Genomic DNA, 22,905 nt, shown 5'->3' with positions numbered 1-22,905 from the left:
AGGACAGCAGGTAAGGTGCTTCCCTTGCACAAGACCTGCCCAGGTTCCCGGAGCCAGCCAGGAATGATCCCTGAGCACAGAGCTAGGAGTAAGCCCTGAGCTCAGCCAGGTATGGCCCCCAAACTAAACAGAAACAAAACAAAAGATCCTAATGACTAGTTTGATAGAATGTGCTCCCTGGGCCTTTGATTTTTATTTAAAAAAAAAAAAAATTGTAGGCTGGCCTGAGGGGAAACCTGGTAGAAGCATCATTGAGGTACGAGGGCAGAGATGAGAGAGAAAATCTCTAGGTGGAAACATTAAAGTCAGTCATTTTCCTATTTGCAATGAGTGTTACCAAGGCATTTTTTCAGGAGGCTGTGGGTCATACAAAAGAATATGTTCCTCGTTTTGTGTAGTCAACCACTGTCCTGCAGATGGAGAGATGGAGATGGGTGAATGAGTGTGTGTGTGTGTGTGTGTGTGTGTGTGTGTGTCTGTGTGTGTGTGTTTTGAAGTTGGGGACCACGCTCCCCTGTGCTCAGGGCTCTGCACTCAGGGATCCATCCTGGAAGTGCTTGGGGGACCAGATGGCAAATCCAGGACATCGAACCCAGGCAAGTGTCCCGGCTGTAATCTCTCTCCCAGTCCAGTGAGTGAGATTTGAAGGACAGATGAGGATTTGCCCTGAGGGGTCTTGGGAAGTGGAGGGAGGACAGTGGAGAGGGAGGTGGGGACAGGTGGGCACAGGGAGTCCCGAAGAGGAAATACAGGAGACGCTATTTTACCCAAGGGAAATGCGCAGGACACCTCCATCCCCAAGCACGGGGACTTACTGCTGGCAACAGGCAAGGAGCCTTCCCCGAGGAAGTGGCCTCGAGATGAAAATCTGAAGGATTCACTAGGCCAGGTCAGGAGGGGTGAGTTTCAGGCTCAGACGAAATTTAAAGTAGAAGAACATGGGGTGTTAGTGGCTCCCCATGCCGACAGCCAGGAGGGAAGAGAAGCTGGGAGGAAGGTGGGCTGGCGGCAGCAGAGGGCTTGGATGGAGTCTGTAAGGCTGGGAATTTGCTTTATTTCTTTTCTTTTCCTTTCCTTTTTTTTTTTGGGGGGGGAGGGAGTGCTGGGGGCCAAGGTTTGGGATTTGAACCAAACTCAGGGACGTTCAGGGCTTACTCCTGGCTCTGCATTCAGGAATTACTCCTGGAGGCACGTTGTGGGGGCCCCAGATGGGTTGCCCGGAATCAGACCCGGGTTGGCTGCGTGCAGGGCAAATGCCCTCTCCCTGTAGCTGATTTGGACAGAAGGTGGGGTCCAAAGGTCAGCTTGAAACCTCTGCAGGCGTCCAGATGCGAGCTGGGTTGGGGTCTGCTCAGACTCCAGGATGTTGGCCATGGGGAGAGAAGGAAGTGGAGTGGAGGGGTGTTTATTTTTGCTTTTGTTATGTGGCCACACCTGGTGGTACTCGGGGATCACTCCTGGCGGGCTCAGGGGACCATATGGGATGTGGGGGATCAAACCTGGTTGGGTCGCATGCAAGGCATGCGCCTTACCCACCACTATCTCTCTTACCCACCACTATCTCTCCGGCACAGTGTTTATTTTTTTTTGGGGGGGGGGCACACACCCAGCTGTGCTCAGGGCTAATTCCTGGCTCTCGGGGGCAAAGGTCTTTGAAAGCCAGACCCACAGGCTCCTGGGAAGGAGATTGGAAGGGGAAGATGAGGCGGGGAGCAAAGTTCTGAGCTAAACTCCCGTTCTGTGGTTTTGGCCACCTGGGTTGACAGCGGTGCTATTCCTGGCACAGGCGGGAGTAGGACCACGTCATTTCTAGCTAATTTTGAGCATGTCTGTTTGTCTGAGAAGGTCCAGCGCAATTAGCCTGTACAGCTACAAGCCTCTGCCAGGACCCCACCTCTGTGGCCTGCCTGGGGCTCTCGTTGGGTTCTCTGGATGTTTCAAGGTCCCTCCTGTTGTAGGAGTTGAAAAATCCTGATGAGAACATGGAAATCTCATCATGGCAGTCCTCAGGGAATCCTCCCGGGCCTCTGGAGTCCATCAAAGCTCCCCTCTACAAAGATACGTTTCCACAGCGCCGGGTGTCCCCACCACGGTCCTTCCCTTTGATGGAGGACACTTGTGATGCATCATTTGATTCACCTCCGCCTCTCTCCCCTGTGATCTCTGGTCCTTGGAAGGAGCTAAGTCTTATTGTCAAATCCCTAGGGCCTGATACACGCGAAGTGTTTATTATGAAACTGGGGTATAACTCACATATCATAAAATTCCCTCTGTGTATGTGTGTGTGTGTGATTTTGGGCCACACACAGTGACACTCAGGGCATGCTCCTGGCAGGGCTCAGGGGACCATGTGGGGTCCTGGGGATCAAACCTGGGTCAGCTGCATGCAAACCAAGCCCTCTGTCTCCTGGACTGTATCTTCAACCCCCTAGAATTCTTTTTTTTTTCCCTTTTGGGGGCATACCTGGCAGTGCTCAGAGGTTATTCCTGGCTCTGCACTCAGGAATTATTCCTGGCAGTGCATAGGGGATCATAAGGGATGCTGGGGATCAAACCTGGGCCGGCCACATGCAAGGCAAAGCACCTTACCCACTGTGCTGTCTCTCCAGTCCCCTAGATTCCTTCATAGAATGTACAACTCAGTAGATTGTAGCATGCTGGTAGAGTTGTCACCACCATGATCCAATTGCACATCTTCATTGTGCCCCCCCCAAGTGACCCCAGATTCATTAGCAAGTACTTCCCATTTCCCCCTCCCTCCGTTCTGATGACCACAAATCAAATTTTGTCTTATAACAGATCTACCCCTCGTCTGGGCTGTTCCTAGAATTAAGCTCAGTCATTCATGTGGCTTTTGATGCATTATTTCAGCTAGAACAATGTGTTCAAGTTTATCCATGTTGTGTATAGATCAGTTTTTTTTTTTTTAGCTATTTTTCCCTTTATTCCTTTTTAGGAGCAAATAATATTACACTGCAGACCAGTGCACACACATTTTGATTAACAACACAACCAGCATACATTTTGTTTAGTGCTCAATTGGTGATAGACTTCCTCCCCGCAAACCCCCCCCCCCCCCACACCTCCAGCCAATTTTGGTTTGTTTGCTTTTTACCACACCCAGCTGTGCCCAGGGTTGACTCCTGGCTCTGTGCTCAGGGATCAGTCTTGGTGGTGCTTGGGGGACCGTTTGGGATGCTGGGGATTGAGCCTGGGTTGGCCATGTGCAAGGCATATGCTCTACCCACTGTACTCTCTCTCTGGCCCCTGGTGGTATCTCTTTAAATATTTGAGGAACTGGGGCCTGAGAGATGGAACAGAGGATAGGACACTTGCTTCAGACATCCAGGTTCCATCCCCGGCATCTGATCCAGGAGTGATTCCTGAGTGCAAAGCCAGAGTACCCTGGGAGCATATCCAGGTGTGGCCAAACACCCCCCCCCAAAAAAAAAAAACCCACCCCAAAACAAAACAAAACAAAAACCTTAAAAAAACAACAACAAACAAGAGATTTGAGGAATTGGGAAAGCATTTCCCAAAGTGAATGCAACATTCATATTCTTTATGCTTAGGCTTGTACTGTCTTTTTGTTAGGCTGAATAATTCCTAACACAGTCAACTGGGTGCTATTAATTCCAACACTTAACAGAATAAATGAGCGAGGCTTGGGTAAGTGCCTCGGGCAAAAGGCACACAATCAGCTTTGGAGCCAGCCTGGGTGACTCCTGGGCCCGGTTCCCTGTCCACTCAGCTGTGAAGTTGACAGGGAGCAGACTGGAGATCCAGGGTGATGATAACGCTGCTCAACCAGGGGGCAGGCCGGGAGACAGAGTCTAGGGAAGGGCTGTGAATGCTGGCCGCGGAAGCCTGCCTCAGGGCTCTTCTCTCCCCCCTCACCCCGCCCCCCATCCTCTCTGAACAATCCCAGGGGCCTCCCAGCGGCTTAGAGGTTTCTTCCTTTTCAGCGGAGCCCCAGGCCTGACCCTGCTGTCTCCAGCCCGCCTTCAACCTTCGGCGAGGAAACAAAACTCAAGACCTCCCATCCACCGTGTTGAGACGGAGCATGACAAAAGTCACTCCAAAGTGACTCCTGCCTGCCTTTTTCAGCTTCATTTATTATTTAGCAGACCCTTTCATTTATTCAACAGATTACCACTGGCTTGTGTCTGGCCGGGTCTGTGGTGGGGAACAGGCGCGCACGTGTCCTTCAATGAGGTTCTTTTCCCTCAAGAAATTTCTCTCCCAGAGGAGAGGAGGCAGCCAACTAATTAGATGATTCTGGATCAGTGAATACTTTCTCAGAGAGAGCTTCCTGGTGGGTTTGGTGCCTAACCTAACCTAACCCAGCCCAGGTCCAACAACGTCTAGAAAAATGTGGTTGATGTAGTTGTTGTTTGTTATTAGGCCATACCCAGCAATACTCAGGGATTACTCCTGGTTCTAGAGTCAGGAAATTCTCCTGGTGGCGTTTTGGGACCATATGGGATGCCAGGGATTGCACCCAGATCGGATGCATGCAAGGCACATGCCCTACCCACTGCACTATGGCTCCTGAACAGTTGACACTTGAGCTCAGCTGGGAAGGACGAGCACTTGGGAAAGGAAGAACGGAATCTGTCATCCCCCCGACGGGGAAGAGCAGGTGGAAAGGCAAGGAGACGTGAAGCCAGCTGGCTTTACACTTCGTTCCGCAGGTGCTCACTCAAGTACCTCTCAGAGGCCCGGGTGCCGTTCTCAGGGCTGGGGTGCAGTGAACTCAGCTGACCAGGCCCCTGTCCTCCAGGAACTGCCAGATCATGAGGCAAGTACAGGGATGTGGGTCAAGTATGAGGAAGAACAAACCCTCCCGCTGCTGGGCCCTGGCTAGGATCCGTGCCGGGACGCCCCCATGGCCCTGCCACCGGGATGCCAAGGCGTGTGCGTGCTTGTGTTCTTGCATGCGTTTCCACAGGGAGTGGGCTCACACATCGCTCACGGAGTCCTCGAGCAGCTCCGTCTCGGGTGAGAGCCTGACTCCATGGCCTCCACGGGCTGAGCTCAGACATTCGACCTTGAGCTTGCAGCTCTGGAAGGCAGCAGTGAATTTTAAGAACTGAGATCACCTGAGCTGGACACGGAGCTCCTGCTGGAGAGAGGGAGGGAGGCCTCGGTGCCTTTTCTACTTCTCAGCCTTTGCTTCGGGCCAGAGAGAGGGAAAGTCAGACAGACGTGTCTTTGCACCCTCCTCTATTCACCCGGGACCAGCGACCAGCCACCCATCTCCACCCTCTGGGACAAGCCATGACCTTGGGTCCTGGAGTAATCGTACAGCCAGTAAGGCGCCCACCTTGTAAGCCCTGATGCAGGTTTGATGGCCTGGCATCCCTGAGCAATGCCAGGAGTGATTCTTGAGCACAGGACCAGGAGTAAGCCCTGAGCACTGCTGGGTATGGCCCCCAAATAAAAGAAAACAAAAAAAGCGGTGACCCTTCAAAGAGATCATGATATCTTGTGCAGGGAACGATCTTTTCTAACTGAAACTGCCCAGATACCCAACACATTCCTCACTTGGCTGGGCAGTTCCGCCTTGCCCTCTTTGCTGAGGTCTTCTGGAAACTTCCCGGGCACTTTCCCATTCCATAGAACTTGGTGTCACCAGTATTGCTTTTTCGTTCACCACCGCTGTCTTCTCTTGATGGCTTCACCCTCTCCCGAAAGGACACCAAGACCCACAGTCATGACGCCTCCTCGTTTATTTTACCGAGGAGGAAAATTTGGCCCCGGAGGCAGTAAGGTTCACTAGTGATCTGTCCCTGAAGGAAGAAGCATGCCACACCAGCTCTCGGAGATAGTAACGACCAGCCTCCACAACAACGCAGTGTTTTTTTTTTTTTTTCTGGTCACACCTGGCGATGCACAGGGGCTACTCCTGGCTCTGCACTCTGGAATTACCCCTGGTGGTGCTCAGGGCACCATATGAGATGCTGGGTTAACCGGGTTGGCCGTGTGCAAGGCAAAAGCCCTACCCGCTGTGCTATTGCTCCAGCCCCAACAACGCACATTCTTATTCTCCCTCTTGTGTCCAAGCATTCCACCCCCACGCCCACCCACATCCCCCGCAGCGGCCCACAGGTAGGTGTGTGCTGCGATTATCCGCCTTTGCAGCGGAGCCGAAAGTTCAGAGGCTTGTCCGAGGGAGCCCGGGCCAATCAGTTGCAAAGGCGACACTCCGACCTCGACCCGACGCGTTCCAAAGAAACACGTGTCCTGTCAGCCTGTTGGGAAAATCCAGCTCCCAACTGCAGAGTTCAGAAACCCCACCCAAGCCTGCCCCTGCTTCGCGGTCAGCCCGGCGGAGCCCTTCTTTGTTTTGACCGCGGATAACGGAGGGCGCCGCCAGCTTTCGTCCGCCACCGGGGTCGGGGGTGGGGGTGGGGGGTGCCGAGGGAGCGGGTGGGGGGCGAGGGTGGAAAGTTTAGGTGCCGGGACGCGTGCCGGGCAGAGTATCTGGGGACCCGAGGGCGGGTCACGTGCGCGTGAAACTCGACCTAGGGGGAGGGGTAGGGAAGGGAGCCCCCGCCCCTACCTCTGGGCTCAGCCCCGGGACGGGTGTAAATACACCCATCAACTCCCTAGACCCACTTAGTTCCATGACCCACTTGGCGGCTCGGGGGCGCCCCGCGGGTCTCCGGCTCCCCGGTGTCTGAGGCGGTGGAGGGAGGGGACACCGGAGACGCGGACACGCAGCTGTCGGGCTGACCCGCCGAGGCCGCGCGGTCGGACCGGGCGCACCCCGAGCCGTGCGGAGCGCCGGGGTTCCCCGAGGCAGGACCCGCCCGAGTTCCGCGTCGTCTCCGGCTGCGAGTGCGCCCGAGGTGAGCGGCGGGGCGGGGGCCGTGGTGGTGGTGGTGGGCGGGGGGGGGGTTGGAAATCAGCGGGGTCCCCCGTGGCGCGCCCACGGGGGGAGATCGCTCGGGCCGCCCCGCCCGCCACCCCGATCCGTTACCTGAGCGCGCGGGTCCCCGGGGCGCAGCCGGCCGCTCCCCGCTGTCGCCCCGGGGCCTCCTCCTCCTCCTCCAGCCGCGTTTCCTCGGCCGCGAGGGACCGTGGCGGGCAAAGTTGGGGACGGCGCAGCGGGCGCGCCCCGTCCCGAAGCTGCGGTGCCCAGATGCGGGCCCGGGCGCGTGCCATCCTCGCCCCGCTCGTGCCCTTTCTCCCCTGCCCTTGACCGGCCCCGCTCCTCGCCGCGTCCCTCCGGCCCTGTCCCCCCCCCCCCCCGCCGCCGTCGCCGTCGCCGGCCGCGATCGCCCCCCGCCCGGCGTCTCCGACGACCTCCCGCCGCGGCGGCAGGGCGGGCCGGTGCGGGGCTGTTGCGGGCGGCGGTGCGGGGGGCCGCGCCGCGCGGCTCCTTCCCTCCCTGGGTAAACACGCGCGCCCGCCCATCCGCCGCCGCTGCCCTTATAAAGTCAGCGGCCACCGGACTTCCTGCCCGAACCCGATCCCCCTCTCCGGGCAGGAGGGGGCGCGCGGACACCCCGGCGCACAGCTGCGGGGGGCCCCGCGCCCCAGCGAGTGAGTGAGGGGCGTGCGGGGGGCCGCCGGGGCGCGGGAGGGCCGGTCCCCGGGGCGCCGCCTTCCACGTGGCAGCTGTTGGCTCGCGCCGGGACTCGGCCGGGACGTGGGTCGCCCGGTGCCGAAAGAGTTTTGGCTGTCCCCTTCCTCGCCCCAACTCACCAGAGAGGAATCATTTTAGGGGGCACGGGGTGCGCAGAGTGGGGGTTGTCTTAAGCCAGCCCTAGACATTTTTTTCTCCCCCTTGCTTCCACCTCGGGTTTGCTTCTGGTTGGGGGCTGGGTTGGAGTGGAGGGTCTTGCCTGGCGCGGGAGACCGGATGCTGGCCAGCGGGCACTCGAGAGTGCTCCCGGCCCTTTGCTTGCCCTTTGGGGGCGGGGGGAGGGGGGTGTCGTGCGGGTTGGGCTCCCCGGGAGCCGGGCCCCCGCGCATGCTGGCCGGGGTTGGCAGGGAGCGCGGCAGCGCGCCAGGAAGCGGTTGAGCGCAGACAGGACCTTCCTTGATAGTGGGCCCGGCGGGAGCCCAGTGCCGCGTGCGCCCCTGGCACTGCCAGCGCGCCACCAGGCAGCTCAACGGCGCCCCGCGCCCGGGTCTCCACGGGGGGTGGGGGGGTCTCCATGAGTGGCCGCTGGCGGGTGGGTTCGAGGGGTCCGAGAGGCCAGCACCATGATGCAGGACCCTTCTCAAGGGCCGCTGCCGCGCCCGTCCCTGAGCGCCCTGTTCCTGTGCAGGGTCGCCGCCAGCATGGCCCCGACGCTGCAGCAGGCGTACCAGCGGCGCTGGTGGATGGCATGCACCGCCGTGCTGGAGAACCTCTTCTTCTCCGCCGTGCTCCTGGGCTGGGGCTCCCTGCTGATCATCCTGAAGACTGAGGGCTTCTATTCCAGCATCTGCCCAGGTATGCCCGGGAAGGGCACCGGGTGGGCAACCGTGGACGGAGAGACTGGAGGGGTGAGTCGGCGGCTGCTGAGATCCCGTGCAGGGGGGCAGGAAATGGACACCCTTTAGACCTCTTCAAGCTTCCTGAAGAATCCATCCCTTTCTGCACCCTCTCCCTCTCTGGCCCTACCCAGAACTCGCGGGATCCTGAGGGTCCCCCTCATGGAGGATTGACCCGGGATCCTGAGGGTCCCCCTCATGGAGGATTGACCTGGGATCCTGAGGGTCCCCCTCATGGAGGATTGCCGGGGTCCTTGGGCAGTTGCAGGCCCAGAGCAAGCTGGACATTGAGAAGCAGAAGTTGAATTATTCCCCTTCTGGGTGGGCCCAGTTGGAGAGGCTGAAAGAGGCGGATCTGAATGTCAAAGACTTTCTCACTTCTCTCCCCCAGACCTTGCCCTCGGGTCCTCACCCCCAGGGCTTGTTAGTGAACTCCCTTCGCTCTAGACCTTGCGTGGCAATGGCGCATTGTTCCCACTTCAGTCACTTGGCTTCCAGTTTCAGGCTTGGAATGAGAGATTGGGGATTCTCAGGCCCATCACCCCGTAACCGCAGCCTCTGGCTGGGCTGGGGATGGAGTTCGCCTGCCGCTGTTTGCCAGCGGTCTGATGGCTATCTTGCTTTTCTGGGAAGGAGAGAGAAGTGAAGACACACTCAGTCCCAGGAACTAGCTGGCTGTCAAGTGTGGCGCTTCTCTTTCCTCCCTTTCTGGGTTCTCTCTTCCTCCCTCCGACTCCCTCCGACTCTCCCTCCGACTACCCTCCTACTCCCTCCGACTCCCTCCAACTCCCTCCGACTCCCTCCGACTACCCTCCTACTCCCTCCGACTCCCTCCGACTCCCTCCGACTCCCTCTGACTCCCTCTGACTCTCCCTCCGACTACCCTCCGACCACCCTCCGACTCCCTCCGACTCCCTCCGACTCCCTCTGACTCTCCCTCCGACTACCCTCCGACTACCCTCCGACCACCCTCCGACTCTCTCCGACTCTCTCCGACTCCCTCCGACTCCCTCCGACTCCCTCTGACTCTCCCTCCGACTACCCTCCGACTACCCTCCGACCACCCTCCGACTGCCTCCGACTCCCTCCGAAGCTGCCGCCAAAGGAACAGGTTTTGGAGCTCGACCAGATGGGGTTACAAGTTCACCTTTCACCACTTTTCCCAGCCAGGGTGACAAGTGGCTGTTCCTTAACCTGCTTGTGTTTCAATGGCTTGGTCTGCAAAAATGGGACGAAGGAAAGACTCTTCCAGTGGGCAATGTCGTGAGAATCAATAGCCGCTTGATAAATGTTAGTGTCATTCTTGGCACCGGCCCAGCGTGGCATCTCCCCGTGAACGCCAGCCTGAGCCGTGGGAGAAAACCGTTGCCCTGTGGGTGGAGCCGGGGAGGTCTTGATCTCTGCCACGGGGGCCGTGCCGCCTGGCTGGGGTTATCAGTAGGACAGCAGCAGGTGGCACCGAATGGAGAGTGATGGGGTGCTGGACTGCAAGAAGTGGCGATTAGAGTTGGCAGCTGGCCCGGGGAGGCAGGCCGGGGCAGGAGGGGCCGGCCTGGGATGAAATGATAGGCGTCAGGGCGGCTCAGAGAAGAATCCTAGGAGAGAATCTGAAAGCCCAGGTGCCCTGTGAGCTGTTTCCGGGGGAGGAGAAACTCAGCCCTTTGCCTCCTTCCGAGGGCCTTTATCCCTCCCCCTGCCTGTCTGGAAGCCTCTGCCTGCAGTTTCCATCGGTTGTGGTTTTGTGTTTGGTGTTTGTGCCTTGACCTGGCAGTGCTCAGGGCTAACTCCTGACTTTGTACTCTGCTATTACTCCTGGCGGTGCTCAGGAAACCAGAGGCCGTGACCCGGATCGAACCCGGGCTGGGCCCATGCAAAGCAAGTGCTTTCCCATCTTTGCTGTCTCTAACCCTGCACCTCAAACTTTTTTTTTACCTTTTTGGTCACACTCAGCCATGCTCAGGGGTTACTCCTGGCTCGGCACTCAGGAATTACTCCTGGTGGTGCTGGGGGACCCTATGGGATGCCGGGGATTGAACCTGGGTCGGCCGCATGCAAGGCAAACGCCCTACCCACTGTGCTATTGCTCCAGCCCCTGCACCCCAAACTTTTATGTGTTTTGACAAATGTGTACGTTTTAGTAACTATCCCCAAACTCCATCTGTAAAATAGTTGTCAACCCCAAACTCCTACTTCCCTCCTCCTGTGTTTTAGGGAATGTGTGTGTGTGTGTGTGTGTGTGTGTGAGAGAGAGAGAGAGAGAGAGAGAGAGAGAGAGAGAGAGAGAGAGAGAGAGACAGACAGACAGACAGACAGACAGACAGAGAAAGTTTTAGCAAGATGTTAAGTCACAGATATTTCTTTTACCCACTTGGAACACAATTTAGTGGTGGTTTGGTCTATCCGGAGTTACACAACCATGACAGCAATCAACTTTAGAACACTCTGCTCCCCCACGCCACCCCAAAGAATCCTTGTGCCTATTAGCAGTAGGGGACCCCCCGCTGAGTCCCCTCCTTACCCCCCAAGCAACCACTCACCGACTTCCTGTCATAGTTTTGCTATGACAACAGCACAGGGGCCTGTGCCGGGCCTTTGTCTAGGTGGCGCTTTCTGAGATGTGGCCTTTCGGGGCAGCCTCTCCTCAGTCAGCCCGAGTTCAAGGTTCATCTGTAGAGGAGCAGGACTTGGTGTCTTTCCATGAATGAATAAGGCTCCATTGTGTGGCTCCTCCACACTTTATTTATCCATTCATCGGGCGATGGGCATTTGGGCCGCTTCCACTCTGGGGCTTCTATGACTGAGACTCCTGGGAACATTTGTGCACAGGTTTAGATGGGGACGTATGTTCGCCTTCCTCTTAGCTAGGAGTGCCCCAGAAGGCTGACTCTAAGTTTAATACTTTGAGGGACTCCCAGGCTGTTTTCCGAAGAGGCTGTACCACTTTACATTCTTCCCACATCCTAGAAACCCTACTTTCTGTATGTCTTTTAATTAATTTATTTATTATGATGGCTATTCCTTTTTCTCGCCATCCTTCCCTCCCTTCTCCTCTCCCTCCCTCCCTCCCTCCCTCCCTTCCTTCCTCCAGCAGTGCTCCAGGTTCTGCATTGAGGGGTCCTTCCTGGCTGCACCCAGGGGGCTGCATGACACTTCCCACATAGCCACTGAGCTATCTCTCCATGGCCCCAGTTTTCTTTTTCTTTTTTCTTTTTGTTTTTCCTTTTTGGGTCACACCCAGTGATGCTCAGTGGTTACTCCTGGCTGTGCACTCAGGAATCACTCCTGGCGGTATTTGGGGGACCATACGGGATGCCGGGGATCGAACCCTGGTTGACCATGTGCAAGGCAAATGCCCTCCCTGCTGTACTATAGCTCCGGCTCCCCAGTTTTCTCTTCTTTTTTTTGCTTTTCGGGTCACACCCAGTGATGCACAGGGCTACTCCTGGCTCTACACTCAGGAATTACTCCTGGCGGTGCTGGGGGACCATATGGGATGCTGGGAATCAAACCCGGGTCGGCCGCATGCAAGGCAAATGCCCTACCCGCTGTGCTATCGCTCCAGCCCTTCCCCAGTTTTCTTAATTACCAAAATAGGACCTGATAAAAATCGAATCTATAATCCTTCCCTTATGGGGGCTTTGTGAAAATAAAATGAGAGCCAGCACACTGAATTCTGGCTCTGGGTCCCAGGCGCAGCCTGGCCTTTCTTGGGTGCGAGGTCCTAGGCTGCTCAAACCCGTTCTCAGGCCTCCACCCCCAGTCCTGCTCATAGACCGGGTGGGGGGAGGGGTAAACTCTTCCTTGCAGCAGGGATGTGAGGACCAAAGGACGTCACTTAAGCAGCAGTGAAAAAGAGGGGCGTCCAACCTTCAGAGGGTCACCACCACAGACACTGGGGCTCCAGACCCCCTTCCCCCAATGGTGTCATGCAGATACCCCCTGCTGTCTTAGTGCTTTCTTTTTAATTAACTTACTTTTCAATAGTTTTGGTTTGGGGGCCACACTCAGCAGCGCTGGGGGCTTACTCCTGGCTCTGCGCTCAGGGATCACTCCTGGTGGTGCTCAGGGGACCGTACAGGGTGCTGGGGACTGAACCCAGCTTGGCAGCATGCAAGGCAAGCACCCTACCCACCGAGCTATTGCTCCAGCCCCTGTACTTGCTTTTGAAAAAAAGTCTCCTTCTCTTCTTTTATATATATTAATTTTTTTTTTTTGTGTGTGTGTGTGGGGGTTGCCAACCCTGCAGTACTCAGGGCTCACTCCTAGCAGGGATCTGGGACTGTATGTGGGGTTGGGAATCAAGCCTGGGTTGGCTGCATGAAAGACAAGTGCCTTTCCCCCTGGACTATTTTTCCAGGCCTTCTTCTGCCTTTTTGGGGGGGCCACACCCAGCAGTGCTTGGTGCCCAGGCATCAGACCCTGGTGGCCCTCCTGCCCTCCTGCAAAGCATTTCCTCCAGTCTGTTGCACTGTCTCCCTGGCCCTGTCCTTTTTTTTTTTTTTTTCCTTTTTGGGTCACACCTGGCAATGCACAGGGGTTACTCCTGGCTCTGCACTCAGGAATCACCCCTGGCAGTGCTCAGAGGACCATATGGGATGCTGGGAATCGAACCCGGGTCGGTCAACGCCCTACCCGCTGTACTAATTGCTCCAGCCCCTGGCCCAGTCTTTTATTTTATTTTATTTTAATGAATCACCCGGAGCTACAGTTACAGATTTACAAGCTTGCCTGATTACGTTTAGGTCATACAATGTTTGAGTACCCATCCTCCAGCAGTGCCCATTCTCCAGCACCAGTGTTTCCAGTATCCCTCCCGCCCCCTTCCCCCCCACCCCTCCTCCGCTGCCTCTGCGGCAGGCATATTCTCTCTTACTGTTTCTCTCCTTCTGCCTGGCCCAGTCTTAGTCATTTTTCTCTTCCTCTTGGATGATTTTTTTTTTTTTTGCTTTTTTGGGTCACACCTGGCGATGCACAGGGGTCACTCCTGGCTCTGCACTCAGGAATTACCCCTGGCTGTGCTCAGGGGACCATATGGGATGCTGGGATTTGAACCTGGGTCGGCCGCGTGCAAGGCAAACACCCTACCCGCTGTGCTATCTCTCCAGCCCCTCTCTTGGATGATTTTTTTGGGCTGGGGGATTTCCCTGTAGGCATCATAGGTACAAAGGGCTCTGACACGCAGAAATGAGGCAATTCACCATGGAACATTCTGTAGAAGGGCTCAAGTAATGTAACAGTAGTTACTTACCCCTGTGTGTCCCCGGGTAGTATTAGTAGTAGTAGTATCGGGAGACCTTACGTCCTCAGAGCCGCCTGTGATAGAACTGTTCTTATTAACCTGTTCTGTACAGGGGAAAGCCAAAACAGGGGCAAAGAACCTTGCCGGAGGTCACATGGCTACTGAATAAATTGCAGAGAGAGCATTCATCCCCAGGGCTGACTCTAGAACCTTCTCCCCAGGATTTAACTTGGCCAGAGTGCAGCTGCCTCCCACCTCCCTTGGCCTCCAGTTTTGTTCAGGGGAAGGGCAGCCCTCAACAAGACAAAGCACCCAGAGCCCAGGCCTGTAGATGGTCCTGGTGACCGGGCCTGGTGTCCCCTGCAGGAGGGGACTGCCTGTGGATGAGGAAGGACCCTCTGAGATGGGAGAGAAAGCCAGCGCCTTCACGGCCTGTGACTACTTCTGTGGGGCCCTCCTTAGGCGGCTTTCTGGCCGTTACGGCCACTCTCTCTTTTTACAGAGGGGATAACCAAGGGCACAGTTGGGGTGGCAGGATGTGGGGGCCCGGATTTGAACATGGTCGAATCCCAGAGCGGGGAGGGCTTAACCACCGCCCCGCTTTCTAGCACTCACCAGAGTCCATTTGCTGAGTGTCATGGGTCATTAGCTTCTTATTGCCTTGCAGTCAACCCACTTCAGGGCCAGAGAGACAGTGGGGAATTTACCTTGCAGGCATCCAGTCCGGGTTTGATTTCCCCCATCTTCCAAGTCCTGTCTGGAGTGATCCCTGAGCCCAGAGCCAGGAGGAAGCCCTGGGCAGTGCCGGATGTGACCCCAAATCCTAATTAAATAACTCAATAAACTAACCCACTTAAAAATTTAGCTTCAGGGGGGCTGGAGTGATAGCACAGCGGGTAGGGCGTTTGCCTTGCATGCGCCCGACCCGGGTTCGATTCCCAGCATCCCATATGGTCCCCTGAGCACCGCCAGGAGTGATTCCTGAGTGCAGAGCTAAGAGTAACCCCTGTGCATCGCCGGGTGTGACCCAAAAAGCAAAAAAAAAAAAAAATTAGCTTCAGGGGCCCAGAGTGATAGAGAGCACAGCAGGGAGGGTGTTTGCCTTGCACGCGGCCAACCTGGGTTCAATCCCCAGCATCCCATAAGGTCCCCCAAGCACCGCCAGGAGTAATTCCTGAGTGCAGAACCAGGAGGAACCCCTGAGCATTGCTGGGTGTGGCCCTCAAAAGAAAAATTTAGCTTCAAGGGCTGGAGCGATAGTACAGTGGGTAGGGTGTTTGCCTAGTATGCAGCCAGTCTGCGTTCAACCCCCTGCACCCTATGGGGTCCCCCAAGCCAAAGTGTAGCCAAAAACTTAACAAATAAGACCCTCAAAACCTCAAAACTAGAAACTTCAGGTTCAGGGGCTAGAGAGATAGTGCATCAGGTAAGGCACTTGCCTCACATGTGCTGACCCAGGTTTGATCCCTAGTCCCCAAACATTGCCAGGAGGATGATTGAACCAGGAGTGGCCTCAAACCACCCCCTGGCTTTCCTGTCCCCCCCCCCCCCAACAGGTATCTATGTATCAGCCCACACAAAAGTGTCTGTGTATTAGTGTCTATGGCTGGAATGATAGTATAAGCAGGTAGGCACTTGCCTTGCATGCTGCCAACCTGAGTTCGATTCCTGACACCCCGTAGATCCCCCACCCCCCCTTGAGCACCACCAGGAGTCATTCCTGAGTGCAGAGCCAGGAATAACTCCCGAGCATCACCATGTATGGCCCCCAAACAAAAAAGAAAATGAGCTGCATCCAGTAGTATAATGAATGTCCTTGGTAACATGGGTTGGACTCATCGCGTGTGAACATGCTCCCATTGTCTGTGTGTGTAGCTGCTTCTAATATACAGTGATGTGCGTCTGATGCACATTCCATGACTAATAACATGAAGCAAGAGAAACTTTCTGAAGAACCTCTTTTTTGGGGGAAGGGGGCACGCCTGGTGGCACTCAGGGCTTATCCTGGCTCTGCTATTGGGGCTCACTCCTGGCGGGACTTGGGGGACCTTATGAGGCTCTAGGCTTCAAACCTGGGTCAACTGCATGCGAGGCAAGCGCCGTATGCGCTGTACTATGTTTCTGGACCTTGTCCCTTGTCTTAAATTCTTCTTGGGACTGGAGCAATAGCACAGCGGGTAGGGCATTTGCCTTGCACGCGGCCGACCTGGGTTCGATTCCCAGCATCCCATCTGGGCCCCTGAGCACCGCCAGGAGTAATTCCTGAGCGCAGAGTCAGGAGTGACCCCTGAGCATCACTGGGTGTGACCCAAAAAGAAAAAAAAAACTTCTTGAATGCCCCAGGCTCTGTGTTGGGAAACATTCCCCGGACACCCCCTTGATGGTACCTGCTAGTCCTGATGCTATCACTCACACACTCAGTCCTTTTATCTGTCCTGCCTCATTGTCGAGCAGGAAGGTGGCTTTCAACAGTTATCTTCTGTCAGAATTGACCTGCAGAGAGAGATCTAAGAGGTGTTTGCCTTCGGGGCCGGCCGCTCTCTTGTCCACCCTCTCAGTGACCAGCCCCCATGAACAAGCTCCCATTAACCAGAATCGCAAGAGGTGGACCAGAGAAACAAGTACCTTGCTTGGCCCTAAAATAGGAGCGTGGAAATCCTCTGCCCATGGAAAACACGTCTCCTCACAGATGCTCCTGCAGGGCCGGCTGCCCTGGAGTGGGCAGAGACGACCCTCGGCAGTGTTGGCCTGGGACAGTGTGTTTTTTTTGCTTTTTGGGTCACACCTGGTGATGCACAGGGGTTACTTCTGGCTCTGCACTCAGGAATTACTCCTGGCGGTGCTCAGGATGTAATAGGATGCTGGGACTCGAACCCGGGTTGGCCGCGTACAAGGCAAACGCCCTACCCACTGTGCTATCCCTCCAGCCCCTGGACAGTGTTTTGAGTTTGATTCTGATCCTGCTTCTGAGAGTCTGGGTGATTGTGAGTTGCTTTGCTCCCGGGAACGTGGTCCCTAAAACGGGGATCATTACGGGAGGGTCTTGAAGGAATGAAATAAGATTCTACGCGAAAAAAACGTGGCCCGGCAGAGACAAGCAGGCAGCACCGGTGGGACTGTGGGTGAGAGAAAGGGTCATTTGATTGGAAAAGGCTGAGGAGCAGGGCCAGGGTTTCGTGTGGGGTCTGCAAACACTCATGCCGGGGTGCCCAGAGAGTTAATGCTAATTGAGGAAGGCAGGGCGGTTCGGACTAACTTAGTACTGGAAGAAGGCATGCGTGGGGAGCTAGGGAGGTGAGGGCGTGAGGATCTAGAGTGAAAGCCCAGGAGAAAGGACTGGTCTTGGCTCCATGCAGCATGGTCAGGGCTGTGGACTTCTCAGAGAAGCCAGAGGGCCGGAAAGCTCAGTGGGTGGCGTGCCTGAGGAAGGCGCAGATGCCATCCCTGACATTGTATGGTTCCCCGAGCACAGAGCTGGGAACAGCCCCTGAGCACCATTGGGCATCATTCTAACACATCAAAACAAAACAAACCACCCCCCCACACACACCCCAAGCCACAGAAGTTCCTTGCCTTTTGCATTTTTCTGTGGCAGATGAGACTCTGGTTCAAATCCCCTGCACCACATATCCTGAGGAGACCACCGGGGGTCACTCCTGAGCACAGAGCCAGCGATGGTCCCCTGGACCCCTGGGATGTGGCTCCCAAATAAATACCATCCCCCAGTTTTGGTTTTCTTTGTAATGCAGAACTGCTGCATTTTTTACATGGCGACTCCTTATTTGAAACTAGTAACCAGTTAAAAGCTGAATTCTCTTTTTGGGGGGTGGTCCATCCATTTCTTTCTTTCTTTTTTTTTTTTTTTGCTTTTTGGGTCACACCTGGTAATGCACAGGGGTTACTCCTGGCTCTGCACTCAGGAATTACCCCTGGCGGTGCTCAGGTGGTCCATCCATTTCTGGTCCCCTTTTTGCAGCCTGTGACCTAAATGCCCTGTGTCCTGCCTGCTTTTACCCACGGTGCTTATTGGACAGGGACTGCACAGGAGAATGAGTGGGAGCCGACGGGCCTGATGGAAGGGAGCGGTGACAGGGCCTGTCTTCTTTAACACGCCAACCCCAGTGCGTGTTCACGAAACCACATGCAAGTGTGAGCACCACTGGTGGACACATCAGTCTCAGTGTCTCAAATCAACACCTGTTTACTCCTCTATTTATTCTTTAACGTAAGTGCCACGGGAAGGGGGAACTTCCAGTCCTGCTCCTGGCTCTCCTCTTCCCAGTGGATCTCCTTGGAATTTGGGGCTTATGTGTTCTTTGCTCTTTTTTGTTTGTTTGTTTGTTTGTTTCTGGGGGCTCCACCCGTTGGTAAGCTCAGGACTTTACTCCTGGCTCTGTACACAGGGGTCACTCTTGGCTGGGTTAGGGGGGTCCTATGGAGGTGCTGGGGAATCGAACCCTGGTTGGCCATGTGCCAGAAAGCCCTCCCCACTGTCCTGTCTCTCTCTCTCTCTCTCTCTCTCTCTCTCTCTCTCTTTTTGCTTTTTGGGTCACATCCAGTGATGCTCAGGGATTAACTCCTGGCTCTGCATTCAGGAATTACTTCTGGCAGTGCTGGGGGGACCCTATGGGATGCCGGGGATCGAACCCGGGTCTACCGCATGCAAGGCAAACGCCCTCCCCGCTGCGCTATCACTCCAGCCCCTTACTGTCTCTCTGGGCCCACGGTTTCTGCTCCTTTTGCCGCGGGCCTGAGGCTCTGAGAGAAGCAGCCCCTTGTCCTCTCTGCACCTCCAGTTAAGGACGGTGGTGGGAATTCCCACTTGGGTCTGTCTGCCTTCCTGGGGGTGGGGGGCACCCCACGTTTTCGGTGGGGAAGGACACCTAAATAGCTGCCGGAGGCGGTGGAGCGTCCAGCCACCTCCTGGCTGTGGAGCCTCGAGGGTTAAGTGCAGCCGCCCCCTCCCCCACCACCGCTAGCCTCTTCCATGAACTTGTCACAGCGCCCAGTTGGCAGCTCACCTGCAGAGCCTGTTTCAGTTGAGTCGGAGTCAGGTTCTAGAGACTTCTCCAGGGGACCTCCTGACCAGTCCTGGGGGGCAGTGCCCGGCTCCTAATCCTGGACTCCGCTTCATCACCCGCGGCTGCTTTATGGGCTGGTTCTTTCCCAGCTGGTTAGAACATGGGCCCCGGCTTAATTGATGTTAGCTGTGATAACTTTGGTTTAGGTTTTTTTTTTTTTTTCCACTTTTGGGGTCACACCCAGCGATGCTCATGGGCTACTTCTGGCTCTGCAGTCAGGAATCACTCCTGTCGGTGCTCGGGGGACCCTATGGGATGCTGGGGATCAAACCCGGGTCAGCCATGTGCAAGGCAAATGCCCCATCTGCTGTACTATCGCTCCGGCCCCGTTCTGGTTTAGTGTTTGGGTCACACCCAACTTTGCTCAGGGCTCCCTCCTGGCTTTGTGCCCAGAGATCTCGCTAGGTGGGGCTCGCAGGCCCCTGTGGGGTGTGGGGGATAGGGTAAGGCCTTACTGCTGCAACTGTGATTCTTTTCAAGGTTCTTAGAGGGAAAGTCTTGAACTTTTCCAGAAATGTTTGTTTCTTTTCTTAAATGTCACCCAGGGATTTAGGGGGCTTCCTCACAGGGTCCACAACCCCCTCAACTTGGACATTAAGTAAATACTTGATACCCACAATCAACTTTTATGAGTTTTGTGTTTGGACCACACAGAGCAGTGCTGAGGGCTTACTCCTGGCTCGGAGCTCAGGGGTCGCTCCTGGTGGCCCCGGGAACTATCTGGGGTGCCAGGGATTGAACCTGGGTCAACCGGCCATGTGCAAGGCAAGCGCCCTACCTTCGGGGCTATTGCTCTGGTTCCAAAATCAAATTTTTTTTGTTTTGCTTTTTGGGTCACACCCGGCGATGTTCAGGGGTTACATCTGGCGGTGCTCGGGGACCATATGGGATGCTGGGAATCGAACCCGGGTTGGCCACGTGCAAGGCAAACGCCCTACCCGCTGTGCTATGGCTCCAGCCACAATTGCTTTTGAGCTCACTGAGCCTTCAGGTCGGTGTGGATCCCCCACCCCGGATCCTACCTCCGCCCCGGAAAGATGGCCGAGACTCGGAATCCCAGTGCTCCACAGCGGGCGCCCTGACCCCCGACTCTCCCGCGCCCAGCGCACCTCCCAGCCTGGCCTCATCTCTCCCTTCCGCCTCCGCAGCCGACAACACCACCAACACTACCCAGGAGACGCCGCCCCGGATGGCCAGCTGCGATGCCCAGGACGAGATGCTCAACCTGGGCTTCACCATTGGCTCCTTCGTGCTGAGCGCCACTACCCTGCCGCTGGGGATCCTCATGGACCGCTTTGGCCCCCGGCCCGTGCGGCTGGTTGGCAGGTGAGTTGGGCGGGCCCAGAGGGGCGCAGGGCTGCCGCAGGGACGAGGGGCGGGGAGGAGCGTCCAGCGGCCCACCCCTGCCCCTTCCCGTGCCCCCCACAGTGCCTGCTTTGCCGCGTCCTGCACCCTGATGGCCCTGGCCTCTCGGGACACCAGAGGTGAGCTGGCCGGCCGTGAGGGGCCCCTGGGGAAGAGGATGGGGTGGGATGACGGTGGACGTTTGCCACAGCTCCCGCCCCTGGCCTCCCTTCGCTCTGCTCGCTCCTCCAGCGCCCTCAGCCACCCCCTCTCCTCCCTCCAGTTCTGTCCCCGTTGATTTTCCTGGCACTGTCCCTGAACGGCTTTGGTGGCATCTGCCTAACATTCTCTTCACTCACGGTGAGTGTGACAGGCCCTGGGCTTGGCCGAAGGGCACCCAGGAATGGAATGGGGGGGGTGGAGGGGCGGGAGCCAGGGAGGATGAGAGGGGCCACCGCAGGCACCCGGCCCCGTGCAGTCAAGACTGGTGTGAGAGTGTGTGTGTGTGTGTGTGTCTGTGCGTCCGGAACCCCTGAGACTTTGAGCTCTGTGGGGGTGGGGTGTGTGTGTGTGCAAAGCACAAGCTGGATCTTCTTTTTCCTGGAACTTACACTGGGTGGGGGGTGCAGTGTAAAGGCACCTCCGAACACCAAGCAAATGCATACATTATGTCAGTACTGGAAAGACAATTTAAGCTGGGGGTCGTGTGACAGGGGATAGGGAGGGAGCCCCAGTGAGTGTGTGTGTGTGTGTGTGTGTGTGTGTGAGTCTGTGTCTCTGTGTGTGCGTGTGTGTATGTGTGTGTGTGTGTCTGTGTGTGTGAGTCTGTGTGTATGTGTGTGTGTGAGTGAGTCTGTGCCTCTGTGTGTGCGTGTGTGTATGTGTATGTGTGTGTGTGCCTGCGTAGGTACGGTGCTGTCCGTCCGTGGGCAAGGTCAGGCGGGGAATGTACTTGTGCGTAGAGGACCGGCTCCTAGGAAAGCGCCCAGACTTGACCGTGCTTGACCTGCAAACACAGCAGCGGCGGCGGGCGGCACTTCTTACAAAGCCGGGGTGCGTTTGGAGTGCGTAAGAGTGTGTTGTGAGGACAAGGGTTAAGGGCTTAGGAGAGTGTGTGTTGGTGGTGGTGGTGGTTGGGGGGAGGGGGGGTGGGGTTCCTGGCAGGCTCAGACTCGGGATGGGGCTGTTTATCTCAAACGAGGGCCGCCTGACCGCCAAACTGGGTGTTTTTGGCCGAATTTCCCTTCACCCGGCCCCCGCCTTTAATTCCAGCCCGGGACATTTCACAACTCTCTAAGGAAGCGATCCCTTCCTCCCCGCCCCATTCCGCAGCCCCTGCGTGCTGTGCGGCAGCTTGGCTCGGGATTCCCAGGCCCCTCTCGCCGGCGCCAGGCCGCGGGGGTCTCCCCCCCTCGGACCCGGGCCTGGCGCGGACCACCCCCCCCTCCAGCGCGAGCGGCCGCGAGGGTCCTGCCCGCAGCCCGCGGCTCCGCCCCCGGCCCCAGCCCCCGTAATCTCCAGCCAATAGCAGGGCGCACAGCTGCCACGCCCCCGAGCCGGCCCCGCCCCCCCGCCGCTGCAGCCCCGGCCAGGACCACACAGAGGAGCCAGGACGTCCAGTGCTGGGCCCCCGCTGAACCTGAACCAGAGCCCGCCCCGCGACCTCCCCTTGCCTTTTGGGGGTGGGGGATGCCAAGGGACCGACAGCTCTTCTGGCCTTGGCACCTCTCCCTGGCGTCCTTGGCCGAGTGCCTCGCCTCTGCAAGGTGCCAGGGAAATCTGTGCGCCCCTGGCAGGCAGGGGCGGTCAACCTGGCCCCAGCGACGTGCCCGGGGCCACCTGACTTGGTGGGGGGACTCAACCCTCGACCTTCCTTTCCTGAGCGCTTTGAAGTTCCCCGTCTGGCCGGGCGTGGAAAAGGTTCAAGCTCAATATGGTTCTTCCCAGCTGTGGGAACCGCGGGGGGCTGAGGTCACACCAGGGCTGCCAGGAGTCGTAAAGGGGCAACTTCCTGGTCGACAGCCTGGGGGTCAGGGATAGAACTGGAGGAAGTGCATGTGCTCGGGGAACTTGAGGACATTGCTTTCCTGGTCTGGGCGTGAGATTCTTCCCCCTGAGTTCTGCTAATGGCTGTGTGAAAACCCCTTTCCAAGAGGTCACTAGAAGCAGCATGTGATATAGGGTCCTTTGAATAGCTAATGTGGCAAACCCCGAGGTTACTTCTAGGAGCTGTTCATTTAATTTTGATTTTGGGCTGGAGACATAGTACAGTGGGTAAGGCCTTGCCTGTGGCCAACCCAGCTTGGATCCCTGTCATCCCATATGATCCCCTGAGCACAGAGCAACGAGTAAGCCTTGAGCTTGACTGGATGTGGCCCCCAAAACAAAAAAAATGTATTTTTTTATTTTTGCATCACACCTGGAGGTGCTTAGGGGATACTCCTGGCTTAGTGCTCACTCCCAGAACTTAGGGGATGCTGTGGTGCCAGGAATAAGACCCGGGCCTTTTGCATGCACAGATGTGCTCGAGTCTTTGAGCCGTCTCCCTGGCATCCTGGGAGCCTTTTCAATGCTAAAGTGCATCATGAGGGGCTGGAGTGATAGCACAGCAGATAGGGCGTTTTTGCCTTACACCGACTTGGGTTCGATTCTCAGCATCCCATATGGTCCCCCAAGCACCACCAGGAGTAATTCCTGAGTGCAGAGCCAGGAGTAACCCCTGTGAATCGCTGGGTGTGACCTAAAAGAGAG

The 22,905-nt window shown here is 56.6% G+C and overlaps 1 protein-coding gene across 3 annotated transcripts in view; it reads left to right on the top strand.

Annotated features, from left to right (window-relative positions):
* Positions 1–6,576: 6,576 nt before the first annotated feature.
* SLC43A1 (solute carrier family 43 member 1) overlaps positions 6,577–22,905 on the top strand; it is a 30,165-nt gene continuing 13,836 nt past the window's right edge. Inside the window, exons 1-5 of one of the 3 annotated variants that reach the window (XM_055142810.1) lie at positions 6,577–6,854; positions 8,283–8,449; positions 19,959–20,136; positions 20,239–20,294; positions 20,438–20,514. In XM_055142810.1, coding sequence (XP_054998785.1) covers positions 8,296–8,449; positions 19,959–20,136; positions 20,239–20,294; positions 20,438–20,514 — 465 coding nt within the window. In that variant the 5' untranslated portion in view covers positions 6,577–6,854; positions 8,283–8,295. Of the gene's footprint in view, positions 6,855–7,440; positions 7,552–8,198; positions 8,450–19,958; positions 20,137–20,238; positions 20,295–20,437; positions 20,515–22,905 lie in introns of those variants that run through there. The other 2 variants (XM_055142811.1, XM_004620448.2) reach the window with 2 other exon arrangements.

This window comes from Sorex araneus, chromosome 6 (genome assembly GCF_027595985.1).
Source record: "Sorex araneus isolate mSorAra2 chromosome 6, mSorAra2.pri, whole genome shotgun sequence".
Classification (NCBI taxonomy): Eukaryota; Metazoa; Chordata; class Mammalia; order Eulipotyphla; family Soricidae; genus Sorex; species Sorex araneus.
This window is presented reverse-complemented; position numbering and strand designations above follow the sequence as displayed.